Raw genomic sequence first — 24,040 nt, forward strand, 5'->3', positions numbered from 1 at the left:
TATGAGAAAACCATTTCCCATGACTGGACTATATGTCTGTTACATTTACACTAATTTGCTTTTTGTTTTTTTGTTCTTATGTCTCCAGCTTATAAAATTTGTTCCCATTGTTCTCATATTAAAGGCATGAAATTTTCTATAAAGACGGATAAACTCTTTTCCATTTTAATTTTGTACACTCTATTTGAAAGACAGAAAATGCTCTCATGGTATTTTAAGAATCTATGAAGATTCTGCTTAATCTTATGTTTCAAGTCTATGAAGCATATCCTAAAGCAATAATCATAACAGTTAAAATACACTTACTTGCATAACATTTTTGTTGAAATACGTTTTAGGTATCATATATTCTGCAACATCCCTGGCAAGGGAGTGCAAATAATACTTCAAAATGAAACTTCCTTTTTTTACTTCAGCTTCTTTCTTTGATTAAGAAGTTATGAATATATCTTGCCTCCTACACAAATGAAAATGTGTTTAAATGCAATTAATCTACCCTATTAACTCTACTAAACATTTACTGTATTTGTTAAACACTTCAAAATTCTGTTCTGAACCAGTTAATTCTAAGTAATTTCTCAGTTAAATATTTACATGGGCTTCCATAATGATAAGCTCTAGACTGTCTTAAATAGCAGATTGTCCAGAGAGAGCTATGTGAAATGTAACACACTATAATAGCTGTCCACTGGACCTTAAAATGATTTAGCTAGTTTGGACTATTTTTTACATAGTTTTAGTCTAGCTAAAAAAGGCAACAGCCTTATGAATTCCTTTCCCTGTCAACATTTTTAATGTCTAGGATTCCACTTAAAAAAAAAAAAAAAGGAATTGGGCGCCTGGATGGCTTAGTCGGTTAAGTGTCCAACATCGGCTCAGGTCCTGATCTCAGGGTCAGGTTTGTGTGTTCGAGCCCCACATCGGGCTCTGTGCTGACACCTCGGAACCTGGAGCCTGCTTCAGATCCTGTGTCTCATTCTCTCTCTGTCCCTTCCCTGCTTGTGCTCTGTCTCTCTCTGTGTCTCAAAAATAAATAAATGTAAAAAAAATAAAATTAAAAAAAATAAAAGGAATGAATGCCTCTGTAGACATATGCAGATATTTACATCATGAATATCCTAAATACATTCTTATACTTCTCTTTCAGAAAAGAAGCGAATCTTTATGTTCGTGAAAAATTAGGAATAATCCAGTTTACGGTTATTTTCAGAGCAGACTAAGATGAAAAAAGTATAAAAAATAAATAGGCATCACTCTTCAGCAAATAAAATCAAAGAAGAAAACAATGCACAGATTATACAAATATGCCATGTACACAAAGATACATAAAATAATGATTCTCTAATTTAAAAGTGGTTTAAATTATAAAATATCAAATAGTGGTTGAGATTTAAATAAGTTCCATAATGGAGATGATATAAGAAGAGGTAAATAATTAATTCTTACATGAATTGTAAGGCCATTTTACTCTTAGACATCAGATCATTGAATTACTTTAGATGAGAAATACAGACAAGATAGAAAGTTATCCAATGTATTTAAGTTCAACTTTTGAAAATAATTGTGATTAGATATCAGCCAGAAATCTGTTTCCTATCACCACCACCCAGTATTCCATCCTGGTGTTTTCTTCCTGATGGTGCAATTTACTAAGTATATATTGAGTCTCTTCTGTAAGTGTGGTAGAGGATAGAAAACAAATGATGCTCTGTCCTCTAGGACTCATAGTCAAATGAGAGTAAGTAAAGTACACACATAATGGCATTTACAAGGCCAGAGAAAGAAAGAATTGGGCAAAAGGTCTGAGACAAATGGTGAGCTCCACCCAAATTTAAGTAGGCTGGAGCTTAGATATATCTATAATTTTCAATAGTAAGTGATCAGCAAATTCACTGTTTGATTTTAGTAAACGAACGGAGTAGTAAACTGGATAATTGCAAATAGTAAATCATCCCCAAATTTTAATTTCTTATTTGGGGAATAAATATAATTTCTTTATACTTGATTGACCTATGTTTTACTAATGACAATACTGATATTATTTTTCTTCGTTAATGTCAACTACTTTCAATAAAGACAGCCCCCAAATGTTCTGAACATTAATGTAATGTGGCTAGGATTAAAAATTGGTCATGGATAATCCAAATAGTGAATAATCCATTGGAGATTAAAAATAATTCCCTAATTTTTCATCAAAAACCTATCTGGGTTCTAGACTTAGCAAATATAGGGTGGGGGTGGGGCATGGGATTCAGAATCATGAACATTCAGGAGGCATACTAGTGAGCTCATGTGTGTGAGTGTACCATTTGGACTTTGCACACAAAAGGGTCTCATAAATATTTTTGAATCCATTCCAAATCAAGTTTAATATTTTTGCATTTTTGTAGGCTTTTGTTATACAATTTCTCCAACTAGTAAAGGGAATGCAATTTTGATTATATGTAGTTCAGACTTAATTGTACTCCCTTGATGAATATTTGGTGTATGTTTTAGTATCTCATGTTGAAAAACACTGAAAGAGCTGTCAACATTTGTATAGATATCAAAAATGTTGTATATAAGTTTGACTATTCATGAAATTATAATAGTTTCCTAAGGGTAAAAGCAAGGAGTTTAATCTAAAGCCAAGATTGTGTCGTTCTTATAAAAAGATGACACAACTCCCTGTAATTACATTGTAATTAATACTTGGTATATTTGGATTTCAGAAGTTGTTTTGCTTATGCACATTATAAATTTGCCATCCTTAAGTTGGCCTAATTAGCCAGCTTTCCTCTGTTATATATCTTTTGGCAGGTACTTTTTGTAAAAAATCAAACAGAACTGATCACTTTTTTCATTCCTTGTTTTTTATTCCTCCCTAAATCAATAAAACATAGGCTTTATATGTCCCTATGATATTAAATTGTTCCAAGAATAAATAAAAGAAATGAAAGTAATAAATACATACTTTTTACTAGTGTTTTGTTTGGAAGGAATCAGAAAGATTTGAGGAAACACTGAGGATTTGTGATACATGCAGAATTTTTTGTATTAATGCTTTTTGAAAATGAGTTACAGTAATTTATATTAAATACTGACAACTTTAATCAAATGAGAGCTATCTGAATGAAAAATTACAACATGTTTATAACTTTTTTATTTCAAATAAAATTAGATGGTGAAATTATGCACATTATGACATTCATTAAAACTTAAGTTTCTTCTGTAAAAAAATGAATATACATATAATAAATAATTATAGGTCATCACAAGCACATCTGATGTTTTAGTTTAAAATTAACAACAGATTTTAAAGAAAAAAGGTCATAATGTACAAATGTATCATAATTTTTTAAAAATTAGGTAATAAATCGGTTTCTTCTGGAATGGTGGTAAATTCAGATTTGTTTGAATATGAATTACTAGATTTCTCATTTATTCCAAACCATTTAAGCATTAAATGTATGATAGGTTAATCATTAATATTTGTAAAACCCTTTGAAAGTTGTTGGATTTACCCAAAAACTTATTAAAGTAAATTGATTTCCCACTATAAATTTTTTCATTCAGACATTAATAGGCACATAGTATTGAATAAGACACAGATTCTACTTGTTATCCTTAGAGCTTGGTGAATTCATTACCTGAGCAATCATTTAAATGAACTTATGATAAGGAGTTTAAAGGACAAGTATAAGGCACTTTAGGACTGATGAACCAAGACATTCATCCCATCCTGTGGAAAGTCAGAGAAGGTCAGGTGTTTTCTTAAGATCAGTTTGGCTGTGACGTGGAGGTTGGGGAGGTTGGTGTCTGGTTCAACTGAGAAGTTCTTACAGATGAGCAAGCAAGAAGTAATCATTGGAGCTGTTGTGATGTAAAGAAATAGATGGTTCCAAATATACTTTGGAGATGCACCAACCAGACTTGGTAATTGGATATGAAAGAGAGATTTGAGAGAGGAAAGTGTGGAGGTTGAGCTCTAGATTTTTGGCATGAGCACTAGCAGAGTGTTGTGTGGATTTACTGAGTTGGGGAATGCTGGAAGAGAATCCAGTTTGGGAGAGAGGGTCCTAAGTTCAGTGTCTGATGTGCTGTTTCAGATGCCTGTGAGATATTAGAGTGAGTATCAAAAACAGGCAGTTGGATATGTGAATATGCAGCTCAGAAAATAACCTAGATTATAAACCTTGGAGTCACTGGCCTAGAATATTCAAAGCCCTCAGTACACGAGATCATGGGGAGGTAATGAGCACTGAGAAGAAAATAAGCCTAAACTCTCATGTTTAAAAGATGGAATGGGGAAGAAGGAAGCATCAGGAGAGCTAAGAAGAAACTTTAAAAGAGGCAATAATTACTGACAATTTTAAAAAATAGCCATATGATCATTTTGAGTTTCATGTTGAGTAAGAATTCTCGTATAAAAGTAACTGACAATCAGGAGACTTAATTTGCAGATTAACAGCACCTGGGATTTCCTGGGCCTTTTTTATAACCTGAAAAAAGATTATTTTTCTGCCTCTTGATAAGCTGTGAGAAAGTGTTAAATAATGTCTGTGATACTAAAAATTAAATGCTATGAAGAGACATATGTTGAAGCCAACATCATAACCATGTGTTTTCTCAGAGGATACTTACAGAGCTACTCTCAACGAAAAGTGTGGCTGTATTTATAGAGTTCAAATATAGAAAGAGACTTTTTTTCCCTGCTTGAAAATATTGTTACTACTTATTTATGGTAGTTCGGTGAAACATAGTTCTGACCATATGGGAGTCTTTATTGAAGTGAACACTGGTCTCACACCTGATTTGGAATCGCCTTTTTTTTTCTTTTCTGAAGTTAACTCCAAAGATAAGCCAGTCGCCGAAGAACTTACCATTTTTAATATATTACAGAGTCTAACTTTGGAAAAACTCAAATCATTTAAAAAGATTTGCTTAATCAATAAAGTAGGTATTAATTTTCACAGCATGCTTTGTGAGGCAACTGTACTTGAAACCATCTATTAACATGTGTTCTTCACCCCCACCCCACACCAGGGTTCCCTGGGGATACAAGGCCCACAAGGTCCACCTGGAAAAGAAGGTCAGAGGGTAAGTAAACTTGGAACAACTGGCAGCCATTACTGTCTCAGGGCTCACTTATTTCCGAACATTAATAAAAATAAACCCAAAATATAGCAAGCAGATGGGCCTAAGAAGAGTATTAACTATCCAAAGGCTGAAATTTGAGATTTTGACAGAGCCTTTACAATCCAGAAAGTTCTATATATTTTTAAGATTGGCAGCACAAATGTAGAGACATAGTTTAGGTGAAATGAATTAACCGTAATTTGATCTAGGACACGTTGGTCATACTTTGGAGTTTTGAGTTAAGCTGATGTTTGCAGAGTTAAGTTGACGAGTATCTTTGTGGAGTTCCAGCCTGTTCATGAATTCTGTGAGGATTGTGGATATTAACTACAGTCTTTAGCCGAATTAAATTATTGACATTAGTGATGCATTGTAATTCTTCTTTCATTACTGTTTACTGCCTTTGAGATAAAATGTGTAGTAAGTGAATAAATTGTACTTGAAATAGTTAGTCTTATCTTCCTCCAGTAAAGGGACCCCCTGCAGTGATAATGGGTCAGGCTCAGTTGAATATTTTCAGCAGTGGGATACCCCATTCTTATGGCTTATTGTTATTACCATTTTCAAATCATTTTAAAGTCTCAAAACATTTTATGTGTGCTTGCTCATACAATTATTATTATCAACTTTGTTACCTTATTTATGAGGACTGTATGACTCAGAGAGTTTAGGTGACTTGCCTAAAGTCAAAGAGCTAATAAAAAGTAGAACCAGGACTGGATTTGGGGGCTTTTGATTCTAAATCCCATGTTCTCTTTTACTGTCCCAGCATATTAACCCCAAATCTCTTTTTTAGTCATTTTTTATTTGTTATTTCCAGTCTGCCCTCTGGCAAATAAGTCATTTGCCTCAAGTATTAGAGTCCTTCAAATATTTGGGAACCAGTGGTATATTTTACCAAGGTTTAGCTTTTATCAGGTCAATAAAATCCCATTTCTCTTAACTCTTTTCTTTTATGTGGGTTCCTAACTCCTAACACACTGATAATAATTCCCAGAAAATACTCATGGACTTTCTGGATATATCAAGAATGGGACTGAACTTGTGTGGTCTTATTTAGGGCAGAGCAAAATGTGGCAAGTATGCCCGGTACTATTGACCATATACTTCTACTGGAGTTTAAGATTGAGACGATGCTTCTGTGTATTTTTTTTAAACTAACTCCTTCTACTAGAGTGGCTTTGTTCCTTTGTTTTTGTTTTTTATATTTTTTGGTGGGACAATTAAGATTTGATTTGGGAAAAAATCAAAATTAAAAAATTCTGTGTCTAGATTTTATGCCCAATGGCTAGTTTAGTAAACACAAAAAGGCTTATTAGTAAATTTTTATGGCTAAGAAAATAAAAGGACAACTTTTGTGAGTAATGGCTAAGATTTATGGGTTACCTATAATGTGCTAAATGCTTCATCTTATTTCATTATTTATTTCTCACAATAGCTCTAGGAAGTATAAAATGCTATCACCCTTATAGAGAAACTAAGGTTTTAAACAACTCAGATAGGATACATGGCTAATAAGTGGAATTATGCTGATATTTAAAAATTATTTATAAAGTAGCATACTTGAGTTCTACTCCCAACACCTATACATACAATTATAGTTTCCCCTTCGGATCTCCAGCCCCTCTCTATTCAGGAGTTCATTAATCCATCTGATGAAAATTTTAAGGAGTCCTAGGGAGAAAAATAAAAAATTATTTCTCTAGATCTGGGCTTTTGAGTCTGCCTTAAGCGTTTAAACCACTGGGAACAGAGGGCTAAATGAAATGACCTTGTGAAGTTAATTTTTAAGCTTCTTTTTCTGTTTTCTCACATAATGGCCAAGATGTCTAACTGCATCTAGGACCATGTTTCTGAGTTATTTTCTATGTTCAGTATCCAGGGGACATTTTCCTTCTAACCTCTCTCCTTTCTTGGAAACTGAGTGATAAATTATACCCCCCTAGTTAATATACAGAATATATAGGAACTCAAGCACCTCAACAGCAAACCCCTAGTAACACAATTTAAAAATGGGCAAAGAACCTGACTTAGACATTTCTCAAAATAAGACATACAAATGGCCAACATGTACATTAAAAGTTGCCAAATATCACTAATAATCAGGGAATGCAAATCAAACCGTAACGAGCTATCACCTCACACCTGTTAGAATGGCTATTATCAGAAACACAAGAGATAAGAAGTGTTGGTAAGGATGCAGAGAAAAGGGAACCCTAGTGCACTGTTGGTAGGAATGTAAATTGGGACAGCCACCATAGAAAAGAGCATGGAGGTTTCTTAAAATTAAAAATAGAACTACCTAATGACCCAGCAATTACAATTCTGGGTATCTATCCAAAGGAAATAAAACCAGCAATTCAAGGAAATATTTGCACTCCCATGATATGCAAACAACTTAAACATGTGTTGACAGGTGAATGGATAAATAAAATGTGATCACACACACACACACACACACACACACACACACACGTGTGCACATAATGGAATATTATTCAGTCTTTAAAAAGGAGGAAATCCTGTCATTTGTAATAACATGGATGAATATGGAGGACATTATGCTAAGTGAGTTAAGCCAGATATACAGAAAGACAAATACTGCATGTTCTCACTTATATGTCTAAATCCAAAAATGTCAGATTCATATAAACAGAGGTAGAATGGTGGTTACCAGAGGCTAGGATGAGGGAGCTAGGGGAGATGTTGGTCAAAGTGTATAGCTTTAGTTATGCAAGATAAATAACTTCTAGAGATCTAATGTACAACAAAGAGACTATAATTAATATTGTATACTTGAAATTTGCTGAAAGGTTAGATCTTATGTGTTTTTACCACAAGAAAAAAAAAAGGGTAATTATCTGTGAGGTGATGGATATGTTAATTAGCTTAATTGTGGCGAATAGTTCACAATGTAGATCAGATCATCAAGTTGTATGCCTTAACTATATATAATTTTTCCAACTGTAGCTCAATGAAGTAGAAAAATAATAAGCAGATTTAGTTTCAGTACCCAAAAATGTATACTCTGTAGGTTGTTTGAAATGGAAATTATGGAGCTAGGTGGGTGAGGTGAGGTCTAAGGCATTATGTCTGAATTATTCTTCCCATGGCAGAGTTGTCTGTGTGCATGGTAAGCACATTTGACATGAGATCCATCTTCTTAACAAATTTTTAATTGGACAGTGATATCGCACTTTTGATTTATACAAACATGTGGTCAGTTTGAAGTTCCCTCTCTTTTATTTTAATGAAAACTTCTGCCAAGTCAGATTTTCATCCATCCTGTTGTTGTTCAGTTGCCTTTTTGAATTGCAGAGTAGGAATTGATCTTTGTCCTTATTACATTTTATCTTCTGAATTTTGGTCTCGAATGTCATTCTATTAGTTTTCTTTCCAGTGAAATAGCTCCCAGCTTTATATCACCTTAAAATTTGATAAACCTATCCTCTAAGTCTTAATGCAAATCTTTAATAAATCCTGAACAGAACAGAAGCTGACAAGTTCACATAACACCAGCAATGGCTGCCATCTTGATTATCATTGATGTTCTTGTGGCATGATAATTAAATCATGTACAAATACATTCAACTCTACCTCTTTCCCACCCACAATTCTTAATTTGGCTTGTAAGATAATTATGAGAGCTTTTGTCAGATACTTGCTGAAATGAAAAAAAAATATTCAAATGAGGCTTTTAAAAAATAATAATGCTTCAAATTAAAATTGTACCCTATCAAAGCTTACATTTCAGAGGAAGGTGTGTTAAAGAATAAATTAAACTTATGTATTCTTTGTGATAATTATGGAGGAACATATTCAAATTATAAAGTTCAATCACTACCTTATGCAAATTTACTCCATTTATAAATATGCATAGTCCCAATAACTTAATATTACTTTTCTTTTATCTTCTATCAAGAGTAACGTGTCAGAAACTGAAGAATGTAATAGAATTTTATGGATACCGTTAGGCATGGCTTGTCATTATTACTGCTGCCTTTCACAAGTGCCGTATTTATTGAGGAAAATAACTGGAACAGATATTGGCATTATCCACATTTACAAATTATTATTTCCAAATACACTCCACAACTTACGCTGCTTTGAAGCTACTTAAAATGGAAGCAAATTAAAGAAATGACCATTCTTACGTATTTGCAGTTAGGTCCATCTTAGTGCTACCATTTCTTCTCTGCTCAAGAGTTAGGTAGCACTCAGCTCTTTTAGAGATACTAATGTACTTGTATGTGTATGTGTGTGTATGCATACACACATACTTACATACACATGTTCTACAAACAGAGACCATTTCCCCACTTCACTGATGCTTGCAATAGAAAGCAACAGAAAAATCTATGAATTTAAATTTATTTTTTGATGATGCATTGTCAACAAAACTCTTATATTTTGCTTATGGGTGTTTGACCAGGAAGGAATTGGCTGTCATTAAGTTAATTGCAATGGCATATAAAATATGTGGCCAGTCTTACACACTTTACTTTTGGGCATAAATGTCTTTAATGAAAGTAGAACATTTAATTTTAAACAAATAATTGACTTGTTGGTTTTCCTCAATGGTTAAATAGCTAATAGCTTCTTCTACTCTACCAATATCTCACAGTTATCGTTAGTTTCAAATATAGATGTCACATACTTTGAAAAATATCAAACATCATTGAAACATGTTAATATTACTATTATTACTTTTATTAAACCATACAGATTCTGATTGATAAATTCCTTTTCTTTTTCTCTTTAACCCTTTGTGTACAGTTTTCTGTAAGCACAGTAAGAACACTGGTTTCTCTCCAAGTACCACACCAAAATTCTGTTTCAAATGTTTATTAATTCATTTTAATCTTTTCACTGTCTTTTAAGCTGCTAAATCTTAGATTATGAAGTGTTCATTTAATAAAATATAGTCGCAGAATGCTTCTTGTACTTAAAAGCTTCTCTTAACCTCAGCAATGTTTGGTGGCAATATATATCTGAGATTTATAGTTTTTTTTTTCTTAACCTCCTGAGTTTCTTCTTTGAATCTGTCATATGCCATTATGTATCTATTTTTTACTTTGTAATCTTTATGAAGTCTTAGAAGTAAAAAATTTGGCTGCCACATTTTTAAGTCTCACATCCTTTATAGATTAACACAATTTTAAAAATTCAACTAATGCTTAGCATTGACCCTAAACCTAAGATGACAGTATGTCAGAGAGAAGTAAGGGAGAACAGCACGGAGGCCAAGAGGATGTTCAGCCCTGGTGAGGTCAGAGAAGGGCCAGGATAGGGTACCAGGATACTGCAGGGCCAAAAAGTCAACAGAAGAGCATTTCAGAATGCATGGAAGGTTGAATAGGATTAAAATTTGGAACAAAGTCAGAGGAAAGATGTTGGATAAAAGAAGAGGTGGCTGGAATTGGTGCCAGCTGAGAGAGAAGTTTCAGTTGAATAATTGAGAGAGCGTTAGAAATAAAAATTGCAAGAAGGGTGTTAAAGGGGGTGAATTTTGAGGAAGGAGAGGCACCAATAGGGAATCCGATAGAGGGATAAAGACAAGAACTGAATGGAAACCCAGAAAAGTATCTCAGTGAAGAGTATTTCAGACAACTAAGCATGTTTATAGAAGTTCACATGATATATCTCAAAAGAACTCACATTTATAAAAATTCCCTCTAAGATGTAGATTCCTACAGAATTTCCTAATATTCTTAATAGCACCTCCCGAAACATAAAAAATTACTGTTTTAATGTAACCTTGGATTTTTCCATTTTAATCACATTAAGTGCATGTCTGAATAGTCATCTCACGGTTGGCATGAAACTACCATGGACTTTTTTAAAGAAATCACTCTAGGTCTCTGAAAAAAACATTTTGTTGGTGAGTCAGCTAGTTGCTGCCCCAAATAGAGGTTGTTTGGTTGGACCAAGATGACACCTCACTCTTTCATTTTTTATTGCTGGGTTCTAATTTTGAGCCTGAACAGAAATTTTATGGTTAAAAAAAAAATTTAGGGAAGCTTATTCCACAGTGCTAATTTCAGAGCCATAGAATTACCTCATAGTTCCAATGATGTGAGTTCAGGGCCTGGTAGAAACCACTAACAATAGTCTATAGTTGAGATTAAATTATTTTACATGGGCTTGAATTTTAGGGAGGAGCCTTATGGAGAAAAGAATGAATAATTATGAATTTTCAGCTTCAGAAAGTAATTTAGTTGCACATGAAGATGAGAGAGAAATATAAGATTGTCTTCTAATCTCTATGTATTGAAACTGACACTGACCTTTAAAATGTACAATGAGTGTATCCGTAATTCTGCTCACTCACTAATGCTATTGCTGGTTTCCTTGTACCAAGAATTTGAATTGCTATAAGGAAAAAGTCAACTTTTTTTTAAATAATTGTTTTAATTCTGATCCTAGGTAGAACATAAATATAGGGGGAGAAAATCACCTTTTTTGGCTTGGATTCATTTATAAATATGTAAATATACATATTGTAAATAACATCTTAGAGGTTCTGCATTCTACAACTAATGTTTCATGTTTGTTGCACATGTTTTAAACTTCCTGGCTATACAAATGACATCTTTTTCCATTTACTTCCTGTGAAATTTCTTAAGGATATCTTCTTAAGGATTACCTTGAGAGTTTCCAAGAAATACCATTTTAGATCCTATATGACATTTTTAGATGCGTAACTGGGAAATTGTATACCTAGGGGTTCCAAGGGCTATGCAACTTTTCCCCAACATCTTACTCGGATGTACAAAACCAAATATGAAACTTAGAGGATAAAAATGATCAAATTTACATTTATCCTTGCATTTCTTATATTTTAAATTTATTTATTTATTTTGAGAGAGAAAGAGACAGAGAATGCTAGCAGGGGAGGTGGGGAGAGAGAGAGATGAATCCCAACAAGGCTGTCAACACAGAGCCCAACTCAGGGCTTGAACTCATGACATGCTCACAAACCATGTTCATTGACCATGAGATCGTGACCTGAGCCAAAATCAAGAGTCAGACACTTAACCAACTGAGCCACTCAGGCAACCCTATCCCTGTGTTTCTATTTGCAGAGCTCCAGAGCAGACTTTGGGGAACCATCACCATTGTTTCAGTACCTGATACTACTCTCTGTGTCGTTATTTGTTGTCTTTCTAGAAACTCACTTACCATTTAGAATTATCTAGTTATCCCCTATTTACCTATAAGGCTATTAAAATTAATATCTATAGGAGGTCAATATTATATAATTGAGAAAACTCTTAACTGAGTTAAAATAGCCACCTAGAGAGAAAAAAAATATACTGTAATACAAATTCTACCATATAAAAATCATATGATGGTTTGCTTTCATTTATATTCTTTTGGTCTGAAGTACCATTTCTACTAGGAATATAAAGCATTCAAACATTATAAATATCTATATCTTTATATATCTTATGTACAGATTTTGTACATTTATAATCTGACTTTATTCAGTTCTTTTTTATGTGCTTTGAGTGTTATATGTTATATGTGTGTATAAATAAGTAAATATAAGTCATCTATATGCTTTCATCATTTTATACCCTATTTCAGAGATTAAGTGGGAAACCAGTATAGAATATACTAGCATAGTAGTCTTCTTACCTTTATTATATGATACATTCCTAGTAGCAAAAGTGTATCATTTATTACTTTGCATATTAATTTCCTCTGCTTGTCCTGACTGATGAAGTCCCAATAGCATGTAACTTCATCAACTGATCATATAATAAGGTATGATTTAGTGCTTGTGAGATTTTCTAATATTGTCCGTTAGAAGCTCCTCAAGATACAGAATCAGAATTTCAGAGAACTTTGATAAAGAAGTTCAAGGAATGACATTGGTCTGTTTTACCTGAAAATTTGCACTTCACAATTTTCTCCCAGTGTTGTGCCACTCAGATATTCCTGCTTACTCCAGTTTGGTCTGGTGTCCACCAAAACTGTATCAAATGTAGTTGCTGAAGCAATGGAGTAAGGCAGGAAGAAGAGAAAGAGGCTAACATATGTTAATGTCAAACAAATGCTTACAAAGAGGTAGTTGTGTAGCACGGACAGGACTCTGCTACTTTTGCCTCACACTCTGACTAGTGGGAAAGATAAAGAAACAAGACTTTGGGAGACTTCTACCTCAGTCTTATTAGAAACAGGTGCAAAAAGACATAGTATGAGATGTAGCCCAGACATTATGAGAATAGGCCACCCCTTAGATCAGTATCACAGCTAGTTAATGACAGTAATGGACAATGGTCCATTGTGGTAAACTTCACTCTAATTAATGAGTCTCTACAGTGCACTTGAAGCAGAAGATTTCACAAAGTGCTCTGGGACAGCTATAACAAGAAAAAGAGATTGTAACCAATGGTTTAATTCCAGTAATACTCATATAGGTCGTTAAACCACAGCAAGCTGAGGTCCATATTCATTTAAATAAAGGGCCAAATGACACCATTTGTATTGTAACAGAATAGCTTTATCAGCTGTTATTTGGATTAATAAAGAGAAATGTTTCATATTTTGTAAACAGAGTACTGATTCTGAATGGCTTATTTATTTATGTGAATACACCCAAGAACTGGTCTCTGCTGTGTAAGTAGCCTGACAACTTATAGGGCCTCCTTTAAACTGGAGACACATCTCCCTGAGGCCCATAGAGACAGGGAGCTGCTTCAGTGTATGGGCCTGGGGGCCATTTCAGGGACATCCAGTTGTCAGATTTTAGAGCTGAAAGGGAACAATGGTGTTATTCCAGTCCACCAGCTAATGAAACTGATGTCCAGAAACATTCAATAATTCTTCAAGACTTCAGGCCATTAATCTCTTTATTCCGTATAATAAGAAGTCCTTACTGTCTGTTTTGTTGTTCCAATCCAAAACCCGGATTTCCATGTCTTTAAAATGGAGAATATTGAGAATTTGACCAAAGCCATGTATTTTTCTCATTAAGGCCACACATTATAAGGGACAACTGTAGAGAGGTAAGTTGGTCCTTTTCTGGTCTCCACACATTGTAAAGAGTACACATTTTGTGCCCGTGCCCTGTTTATCCTGCACCAACAGCTGGGAACAAGCACTGGCTGCTCAGTGGGGATCTGGGGAACAGAGCTGTTCTGTTTCCAGCTGTGGGACTGGATTAACTTGTGACTTCCGGCAAATCGTTCAAGATTCTAATCTAAATTTATCTGTTTCATCACAATTTAGCCCTCAGGTATGTTCTGAGATTAAGTCAGGAGCACTTTGAATGCAGTCTAGTGACAGGTGTTCTATGAAAGAATCTTATAAATATTAACTAGTTAGTCATAGAAACACTTAAAGAGAATGGAAAAGGAGAAGGCACTTTCCTCCAAAGTGACAGTATGCTAATATTCCTGCATCAGTATTGTTCAGAACATCACACTGAATGTGTTAGTAGCTATTTGGTACATTTACCACTGGGAATGTCAAGTACAGAGTTATTTATCCATTTGGCATGCAGTGAATATATATGAAGGCAACTACCAAAACCAAGAATTAATCACAAGTTATTAATCAATTTGGAAAATATAAACATATAAGTTTCAGAAAGGCAAAACACTTGGAACATGAAACATTTTTATGGCCTAATGACTTTGAAAGCCAGCATTATGTTTATAATAAACAATACAAGACCTCAACTCTGTAAAACTCAAAATACTATTTTGAGTTACCTTAGGTGATAGCACAGATTCTGAAACCAAGCTTAATTTTATAGCACTTTAGTTTTCTCAGTATGTTATGTTTCACTTTTCAGGGGAGCAGTAGAGACATTGCAAAATAAATGTGACGCAACAATTCTAAGAAAGTTGGAAATTTCTCTTTTATGGAATATAAGCAAATGGTACAGTACTCTTATTTCTAAATATCTGGCATAACAGTATTCAGAGTAGTTCTTGAATTTTCTAGAAATAACTTAGAACTGACTTTTCCTAATTTTCCTTAAAAACCAGTAAACTTGTACTTGGATATTTTTTTCATGAATAGTTATAGATACATTTGACATCTATTTGACATTTTTAACTTGTTCAGCGAATCACATACATGCAATGTACATGTATATATCTGTGTATTTATTGTACTTTTAAAACTCGTAACAGTACACAACATATGCTGTGACCACTATGTTGTTATTTGTCATTTGTAATTCAAAAATAACTAAACTATGCACACCTGAACACTAGCAAGGAGCATTTTTAGTATTTTCAATGTCAGAGATATTAATATCTAAAAGTACATTTAATGCCACTATGTTGTTATTTGTCATTTGTAATTCAAAAATAACTAAACTATGCACACCTGAACACTAGCAAGGAGCATTTTTAGTATTTTCAATGTCAGAGATATTAATATCTAAAAGTACATTTAATGCCTCATATGCACATAAAATTCAGTAATATAAAAACACACACCATTTATATGCATTCAATAATAATAATATTATATTTATTAATAATGCCACTTAAGAACATTAACTCCAGGGCGCCTGGGTAGCTCGGTCAGTTATGTGTCTGACTCTTGATTTCAGCTCAGGTCATGATCTCACAATTTGTGGGATTGAACCCTGCGTCAGGCTCTGCGTTGACAGTGTGGAGCCTGCTTAGGATTCTCTCTGTCTGTCTCTCTGCCCCTCCCCTGCACGTACTCACTCCCTCTCTCTCATTCTCAAAATAAATACATTTTTAAAAACTTAAAAAAAAATAGCATTAACCCCAGAAAATATCATGAAAAGAGCAAAATACCATCGAAGAAAACAGTGCCATACTTTCTGCCATACTGAAGCCTGTCACTGCACACTCTCCATTGGCCATGTGTTTTATACAATGTTCCACACCTTTTCAAAAAACACTTTAATAGCATGCATTTAAATCATGTTTAGATTTAAATTAAACACTTCAATTGTGTACTTATTCGATCATGTTTATAGTTTATCTTTAAGAGAATTTGAAGGTCTTATAAATACAGCCTAACCAAAATCTGTACACTGAGAGGAAAAGACAAGAGCTAATTAACAAAAAGTTAGAAAAGGAAGAAAATAGTGAGAATGCCTATTTTGAGAGAAGCAACTGCATTTTGAACGAAAACCTCTCTGAGAAATCTGAAAGCCTATTTTATTTATTCAAGAAACATTTGAGTGCCTGTTTTATGTGAGGTACCATGGAAGTTGACTTCAGTCAGGCTTCCCTAAAAGGAGAATCTAAGATGGAGTTCTTGTGTAATTGATTTTCAGAAGAGACCTGTAAGAGTGAGGGAAGCGGAAAAAGGAAGAAGAAGACCACAGGCAAAAATGTGATTTCAGAAGTCTACTCTTAGCCAGACCCCGCCAGGTATCCTGGAACCCAGAGAATTTATCCCCACATTCGAGTATGGGATGAGGCTTGGATACCCACCGACCACACTAGGTGGGGAGAGGGGCAGGAACTTCTGAGGTACCTCCAGGCAAGGCAGTTCCTGTAGACTAAGGCAAACCTCTGGAGAAGAGCACAGACTGAAGCCATTAGCAGCCAGCATCCGTGGTAGCTGGGCACCAACTCTGCCACCACCTACATCTGTACCAGAGGTGGAATAAACATCATCCTTAACATTACCAGTGCAGGGCCCTTCATGGTTTTTGAAGAGAAGGGAAGACATGATGAAAATGCTGATTAATAATAACCTCACCATGAGAGAGAGACAGATAGAGAGTGTGAATGTGTGTGTTTTATATTGGAGCAAGTGATAGAACTATTTTTTTAGTCTGATCAATAAATTATAAAAGGCTAAACTCAGGTGATGCTTATAAAAATAATGTGAAATGACCAGATGGGACAGATATCAAAGAAACAGAATGAGCAGAGACAAGGCAATAGAATTAAGTATCAAAAGTGGTGACTAAAGTATCAAATCTGAAATGGTGATCGTGCCATTAACCAAAGTAGAAAATACTAGAGGAAAACATTCTTTTGGAGATGAGTCAGTGTCAAGCCTACAGCATTAGAGTAGCCAAAAGGATCTGCAAATGGAAATGTACCAGCTCCTTAAAACCTGGATTGAGATCATAAGGAAGAAGACGGAGTTTTCTGTTAAGAAGTCGTCGGTTTATAGGTGATAATTGAAGCCACCAGACTAGATAGGATGGCCAAGGGAGAGACTGTAGGAAGAAAAGAACTGAGGACAGAACCTTGAAATTAAGGTAAATTTATATATAGGGGTGAGTGGAGGTGAATGAGAAAGTTAAAAGTACATTTGACCCTTGAACAACATGGGTTTGAACTGTGCAGGTCCACTTAATTACATTGATTTTTGATAAATACGGTCCTGTGAATGTATTTTTTCTTCCTTATGATTTTCTTAATGATATTTTCTTTTCTCTGGTTTTATTATAAGAATATAGTATATAAAACATATAAAATATGTGTTAATCGACTATTGTTATAAGTAAGCCTTTTGGTCAATAGTAGGCTATTAGTAGTTAAGTTTTGGGGGGAGTCAAAAGATACACAGATTTCAACTGTGCAGGGGTCAGCACCCCTAACCCCTGAGTTGTTCAAGGGTCAACTGTATAGAGAAATGGAATAAGAGAGCAGTTTTGAAAGGAAGGGGATAGCCAACTGAGTAGAAATGCTTCAGAGACATTAGGGAGGATGGGGTCTGAGGAAAAGCCTTTGGTGATCTGGAACAAGGCTGGTTTTGAGAGTAGCTGTGCTGTGCAGAAGCAGATATGCAGAAGCTGTGCTGTGCAGAAGCAGAAAGACCACACAATGGGTCTTGAAAGTATAGTAGTTATTGACAAAGGGAATTATCGACTATTCTTTTCAGAAGCTGAGGTATGAAGAGGGATGGCTTAAGATCACATCTGGAGAGGTCAAGGAAAAGCTTTTTGTTGTCATTTTGTTTCATTTTATTTTCTAATTGAGTACACTTACAAACTGAGGCAAGGAAATCAACAAATAGGGAGAAACTGAAGTTGCAAGCAACATGAAACAATAATAAATAAAAGACAAGACCCAAGTGTGAATATGAGTAAGCACCTCTACGTTGAGGACACATTGGAAGACAGGAGGGGCATGGGTGCTCTCTTCCGGGACAGAGTAGGAGTCAAGGCACTATGCACGTTTATCTCATACAGAAAGAATTTTTCAGCATAGATATGACTTAATAAAACATAAGTAGCATTGGTCTCAAGATTGTTCATCGTTTTCAGGCAAGTAAAATTATAACTACTTTTTTCCTTCATGGACAGCAGGCCCAACTCACTCAAGTAAAAGCAGCTAGAAATATAGAAATAGAGGAAGCCAAACTGAAAAGGTGGAAGGGAGGCGGGGCATTGGGAGAAGAAAAGATCTATTATTGTAATTTCAGAATTTTGCTAGATTCTTAAGCATCTGGTGAAGTATAGGCATTTCATTTAACCTTTCTATCTGTGTTTTCTTTCCTTTGTAAATTACCCACGGTATCTTACAAGAGCTTCTGTTATCAGCCATTTGTCTGAATTCATTTACTTTATTTTAGAAATCCATTTTGCTAGAATACAATTCTAACTTCTTAGAAGATTTTGCTTTATTGGTATAATGGAAATGATGTCAGAGTAAAATGTGCCAAAATTAAATTGTTCTTATTTTTATTTCTTTTGGCAATTTTTCACTTTTTATATCTCTGTACACATTCTATAAAGTGTCATTTATTTTTTTCTCAAATGATATAAAATTTCTGAAACATGCTAATTAAGTATAATTCCCAAGCTAGGAAATGTCAAGGGACTGATTTACTATATAAGTAGTCCTGCCTCTGTCTTTTTATCAATAAATCCTTGGGTCTATGGTTATAAATTTTTGTGTACTATATTGCTAACTTACTATGGGCTTAAAATAATTTTCAATGGGAGCTGATGGAAATGAATATGATGTATTTCTTTGCAGTTGTTGCCATAGAGATAAAACCCTTTCAAAGTAAAACGGAGATGGCATAAAAATTACTAATTCAAAAGGAGTTATGCTTCTAATTTAATGTTGAGAATGGTGCACTAGTCCCTTTTTTGTTTTGTCAAAATTGCATGGCTTGAGAGTGTCTAATATACTTTCATTAGATAATTTCTCATATGAGAAAAACTAAAGCAATGAATGAAATAGGTAAATTCCCCACACCCCACATGGGATGACACTTTCATTTTTAATCTTTTATATGTAAGACTTAACAACAATCCTAATGATCTCCCTCATGCTCCACCTCTATACTCCTATATATCTTGCTTTTTAACTTCAAGACTAATTACTTATAATGGGTTTTCTTAAAAACAAACAATTTACTTTCTTTTTCTGTCACATTATCCCTAACAATTAGACACATTTTCTAACAATAACAGGATTACAAAGATAAACAAATCTATGAAACTTTCTCAAATCTTAACTACTCTTCTTGTTCAGATTTTGAAAGTCTTATAGGCTTACCTTGAAATATCAAATTAGGACACTCTTAGAAAATATTCTATGACTTAGAATTAATTGTTTTATTTAACCCCATTTTGATTCTGTTACAAAAATGTCAGCATTGTCACTTTCTGGAAACATTGGTATGTGCTAAACCAACACTAAGACAGATGATTAATTAGGTGGGGAAATGTCAGTCAATGAAACAAGACTGCCATCAGACAATGTGCCTACATCCCTGCATGGGAGAACTATGTGATGGAGAAAGAGGAGAAAGGGACAAGATCAGAGAAAATAGCCCTATCTGCATTTTCCTAAAAACTAACCCCACATTTGCTTTTTATTTTCTTTTTCTTTTTCTTTTTTTTTTTTTTTTTTTTTTTGAGAGAGAGAGATAGAGCGGACAGGGGGTGGGGGCAGAGAGAGGAAGGGAGAGAATCCCTGATGCAGGAGTCGATCTCACAAACCGTGAGATCATGACCTGAGCTGAAACCAAGAGTTGGACGTCCAACTGACTGAGCCACCCAGATGCCCCTATATTTGCTTTCTTTCTTTTTTTTTTAAATTTTTTTATTCATTTTTTGAGAGAGAGAGAGAGAGAACGAGCAGAGGAGGGGCAGGAAGAGGAAGGGAGAGAATCCCTAGCAGGCTCCACACTGTCAGCATGGAGCCCAATGCGAGACTCGAACTCACAAACCGTGAGATCATGACCTGAGCTGAAACCAAGAGTTGGATGCTTAACCAACTGAGCCACCCAGGCAGCCCTGTATTTCCTTTCTTTTAAAACCTAGACCACTTTTCACCTAGTCAAAAGAATTTAAAAGGAAATAGAAGAATTGAGAGGATTGTCCCATAAAAGAGATAGGAGTTAATAAACCACAGGTGCTGTGTAATACAATGCTATTCAAGTCTGGTACTCAGACAAGGTGATCGTGGACCATGATAAGTACAGAAATTGAAAATACATGTTCAGAAACTTTTATAGCAATTTAATATTGCTGTGTATTCCAGTGATTATTGGACTCATCCAGTAGGCTAGATGTGAGTTGTTGAACCACATGGAGTCACAAGGGTGCTAACTGCCTATAAGTCATAAACAATAGGGCCTCAGCAAAACATGTGACATTTTGAGGTTAGATTGTAAACTGTAATCCACAAAAAAATCTGAGAAAATGTAATCATTTATTTTTATAGATTATTATTTTTAATTATCTTAAGTTTTAGTCAAGTTAGGGAAGTAAAATTTGTATTGTTTATTTTTAACCCCAACTAACTAATGGCAAAACAAGCTTCACAGGAGTTTTTGACACATCTTTTCATCAGAAATAAACTAACTGGTGACCATGAAAGTGATTGCAAAGAAATAAACATCAAAAGAATTGATATTAGTCTTACTAGGAAATATGATCATTCATATATTGAGTTCAGTTCATTGATGGTGAAGTTTTAAGCATAGCATGTTATTTGCAGAGATGAACTGTCTAATGAAGCAATGAAATCATCAAAATGTAGCAACATTTACACATAAAACATTAATTAGTTCAAAAGCAAAAGAATTTGGAAAGAATGAACTTTGATATAAAAAGCCAAGTGAAGCAAATGCTCAGTACTTGATATTCAAACATTAGTGCCTTGAAGATGTCTTCTAAAGTAGTACTTTAGATTGCTGAGACAAAAACAAACATACAATTGCTGAGGCATCAGTGAAAGATGACATCAAAGACATTTGCTTGGAAATATTGAGTGAATATGTCAAGGATTACATGGCTTGACATGTTGTTGTTTTTTTAACTAGCTAATATCAATTCAAACAACAAATAAAACCAGCAAAATATTTTTACTACATCTTGACAAATGCATACATAATACGTGGCAGTTCTTTTGGTATATGTATAATTGTAGATGATGGTGATACAAGGAAGAATCTTTTTCTTCAGCTTATTTGTCAACAAGTATGACTACTTCTGAGCTGTAGAAAAATAATGAAGGATGGCATTGTCAACAAATATGGTCTAGAGTTCAATTTTTGTACAGGAGTGTGTTTTGACAACACAGATGCAGTGATGGGGAGTATTCCAGAGTGGTTATCCTGATTAGGGAGCTTGCAGTAGAATGTAAACCGACACATTGCTTCATTCATCAGGAAGATCTTGCCAACAAATAAATATCAGCTAAACAAAACAATAGGCCTAACGACATGGTAAAAACTGTTAAGTTATAAAGATTAATATGTTAAATTTGAGATTTTTTTAAATTTTGAGATAGTGTGGAAAATGGTCAAAACAACTATTCTTGGATAGTGAGTTATGGTTATTGAGGAGAAAAAGGTTGTCAAGTAGGTTAGACTTGTAGAATCAACTCACTGTTACTGCAAGTTAAGAAACCAATGGCTCAATATCACTTATGAGGGAAATGCAAATCAAAATCACAATGAGACATCACCTCATACCTGTTAAAAGTGACTCTCATCAAAAAATAGAGAGGGGGGCACCTGGGTGGCTCAGTCGGTTAAGCATCTGACTTTGGCTCAGATCATGATCTCGAAGTTTATGTGAGCCCCGCATTGGGTTCTGTGCTGACAGCTTGGAGCCTGGGGCTTGCTTCAGATTCTGTGTCTCCCTCTCTCTCTCTCCTGCTACCCTGCTCATGCTGTGTCTCTCTCTGTTTTGCAAAAATAAATACATGTTTAAAAACATTTTTTTAAAGAGAGAGAGAGATAACAAGTGTTGGTGAGGATACTAAGGAAAGTGAACCCGTATGCATTATTTGTGGGAATGTATATTGATACAACCATCACAGGTTCCTCAAAAAATTAAAAATAGAACTACCATTTGAGCCAGCAACCCCACTTCTGGGCATATATATCCACAGAAAATGAAGACAGTATATTGAAAAGGTACCTACTACACTGCCATGTTCATTGTTGCATTATTCACAACAGCCAAGATAGAAACAACTTAAGTGTCCATCAATAAATGAATGGATAAAGAAGATGTGGTGTATATATACAAGGAGATACTAGTCAGCCACAAGAAAGGAGGAAATCTTTATTTAGGACAACATGGATGGGCCTTGAGGGCATTTTGCTAGGTGAAATAAGTTGCCACAGAGAAAAGATACATACTGTATGATATGACTTATACGTGGAATCTGAAAAACTAAATTTATAGAAACAGACTAGAATAGTGGTTACCACGGACTGTGGGGTAGGGTCAGTAAGAGAAAAAAGAAGAAACCAGTTACTTCTCACCTTTAAAAAATGTAATTTGGACCATTTGAGAAACTTGCTTATTTGCCTATATTCAGTATTTTTTTAAGTTTATGTATGTATTTTGAGATGGGGGAGCGGAGAGGAGTGCAGAGAGAGAGAGAATCCCAAGCAGGCTCCACACTGTTAGCTCAGAGCCTGAATGGGGCTCTAACCCACAAACCATGAGATCATGACCTGGGCCAAAATCAGGAGTCTGATGCTCAACCAACTGAGCTACCCAGGCATCCCTTCAGTATTTTTAATAATATCAATACTTCCATGCAAAGGAAGAATGCAGTGTATTTTCCAATGGCAGAAGAAAACTGAAGAGGAACAAGTAAAGTTTCTACAGATTGTTACAATATGTTCCCATAGTTTTACAACCATTATTAAAGAAATGTGATGCTGTTCTACATCAGTGAAACTTACCATCAAATATTTTTAACATTTGATAGAAGGTTTTGAATTTTATTTTCCATCAGAAGAAGATTCATGTATAAGAAATGAATATTCATATATAAGAATTCCATGATGCCAAATTCACTTCTTTCATTGAAAAATAATTTAAACTAAGCCAAAATTTTTAGGGTAGATTGCTGGACCTGGCTATTGATGAAAGATTAAAAATGAATTTTGAAAAAGCAGCATCACTTCATTTTTTTTAATAAAAGTTGTAAAGAATATTCTTCTTAGTTTGCTGAAGCCAGTTTGGAATCTCTTATTTCAGTCTTATCAACATACCTCCATTAAACTGATTTCTATACTGGATATCAGTAAAACAAAACAATGAAGCACTTTAGATAAGTTATGCCCTATGAGTAGCATTGCCATTTGAACTTAGGTTAAATATAACAAACAAGAATCAAGCTTTAGTATAAAGTTGTTATACTAAAACTTTAAATACTGATATAATAGTTTCCTTTGTCTAAAAGAGTTTATAGGCACTGAGTATGGGGAATTACTATTTCACTTGTAACTTTTGTTTCATTATAATGGCAAAGGACTAAAAGTTCCAAGCATAATAGTGAATCATTATTATCAGCATATATACACACTTTCAACAATGTGTACAGTTTTATAATTTTTTTCTTTTTTCTCTAAGTTTTTTTGATTATATTTATAAAGTATTTTATGTCTATTGAATCCAATAGTAAACATGTCCTTATTTCACTTTTTTCCAGTAATTTGGTTTTATTACATTTTATAAAAGTACCAGTCT

General features: G+C 34.4%; 1 protein-coding gene across 1 annotated transcript in view; it reads left to right on the forward strand.

Annotated features, from left to right (window-relative positions):
* Positions 1–24,040, forward strand: part of COL19A1 (collagen type XIX alpha 1 chain) — a 346,821-nt gene that overhangs the window by 193,521 nt on the left and 129,260 nt on the right. The window contains exon 16 of the mRNA XM_043591732.1: positions 5,026–5,079. Within this exon, the coding sequence (XP_043447667.1) occupies positions 5,026–5,079 (54 nt within the window). The remainder of the gene's footprint in view (positions 1–5,025; positions 5,080–24,040) is intronic.

Source organism: Prionailurus bengalensis, chromosome B2 (genome assembly GCF_016509475.1).
Source record: "Prionailurus bengalensis isolate Pbe53 chromosome B2, Fcat_Pben_1.1_paternal_pri, whole genome shotgun sequence".
NCBI lineage: Eukaryota > Metazoa > Chordata > Mammalia > Carnivora > Felidae > Prionailurus > Prionailurus bengalensis.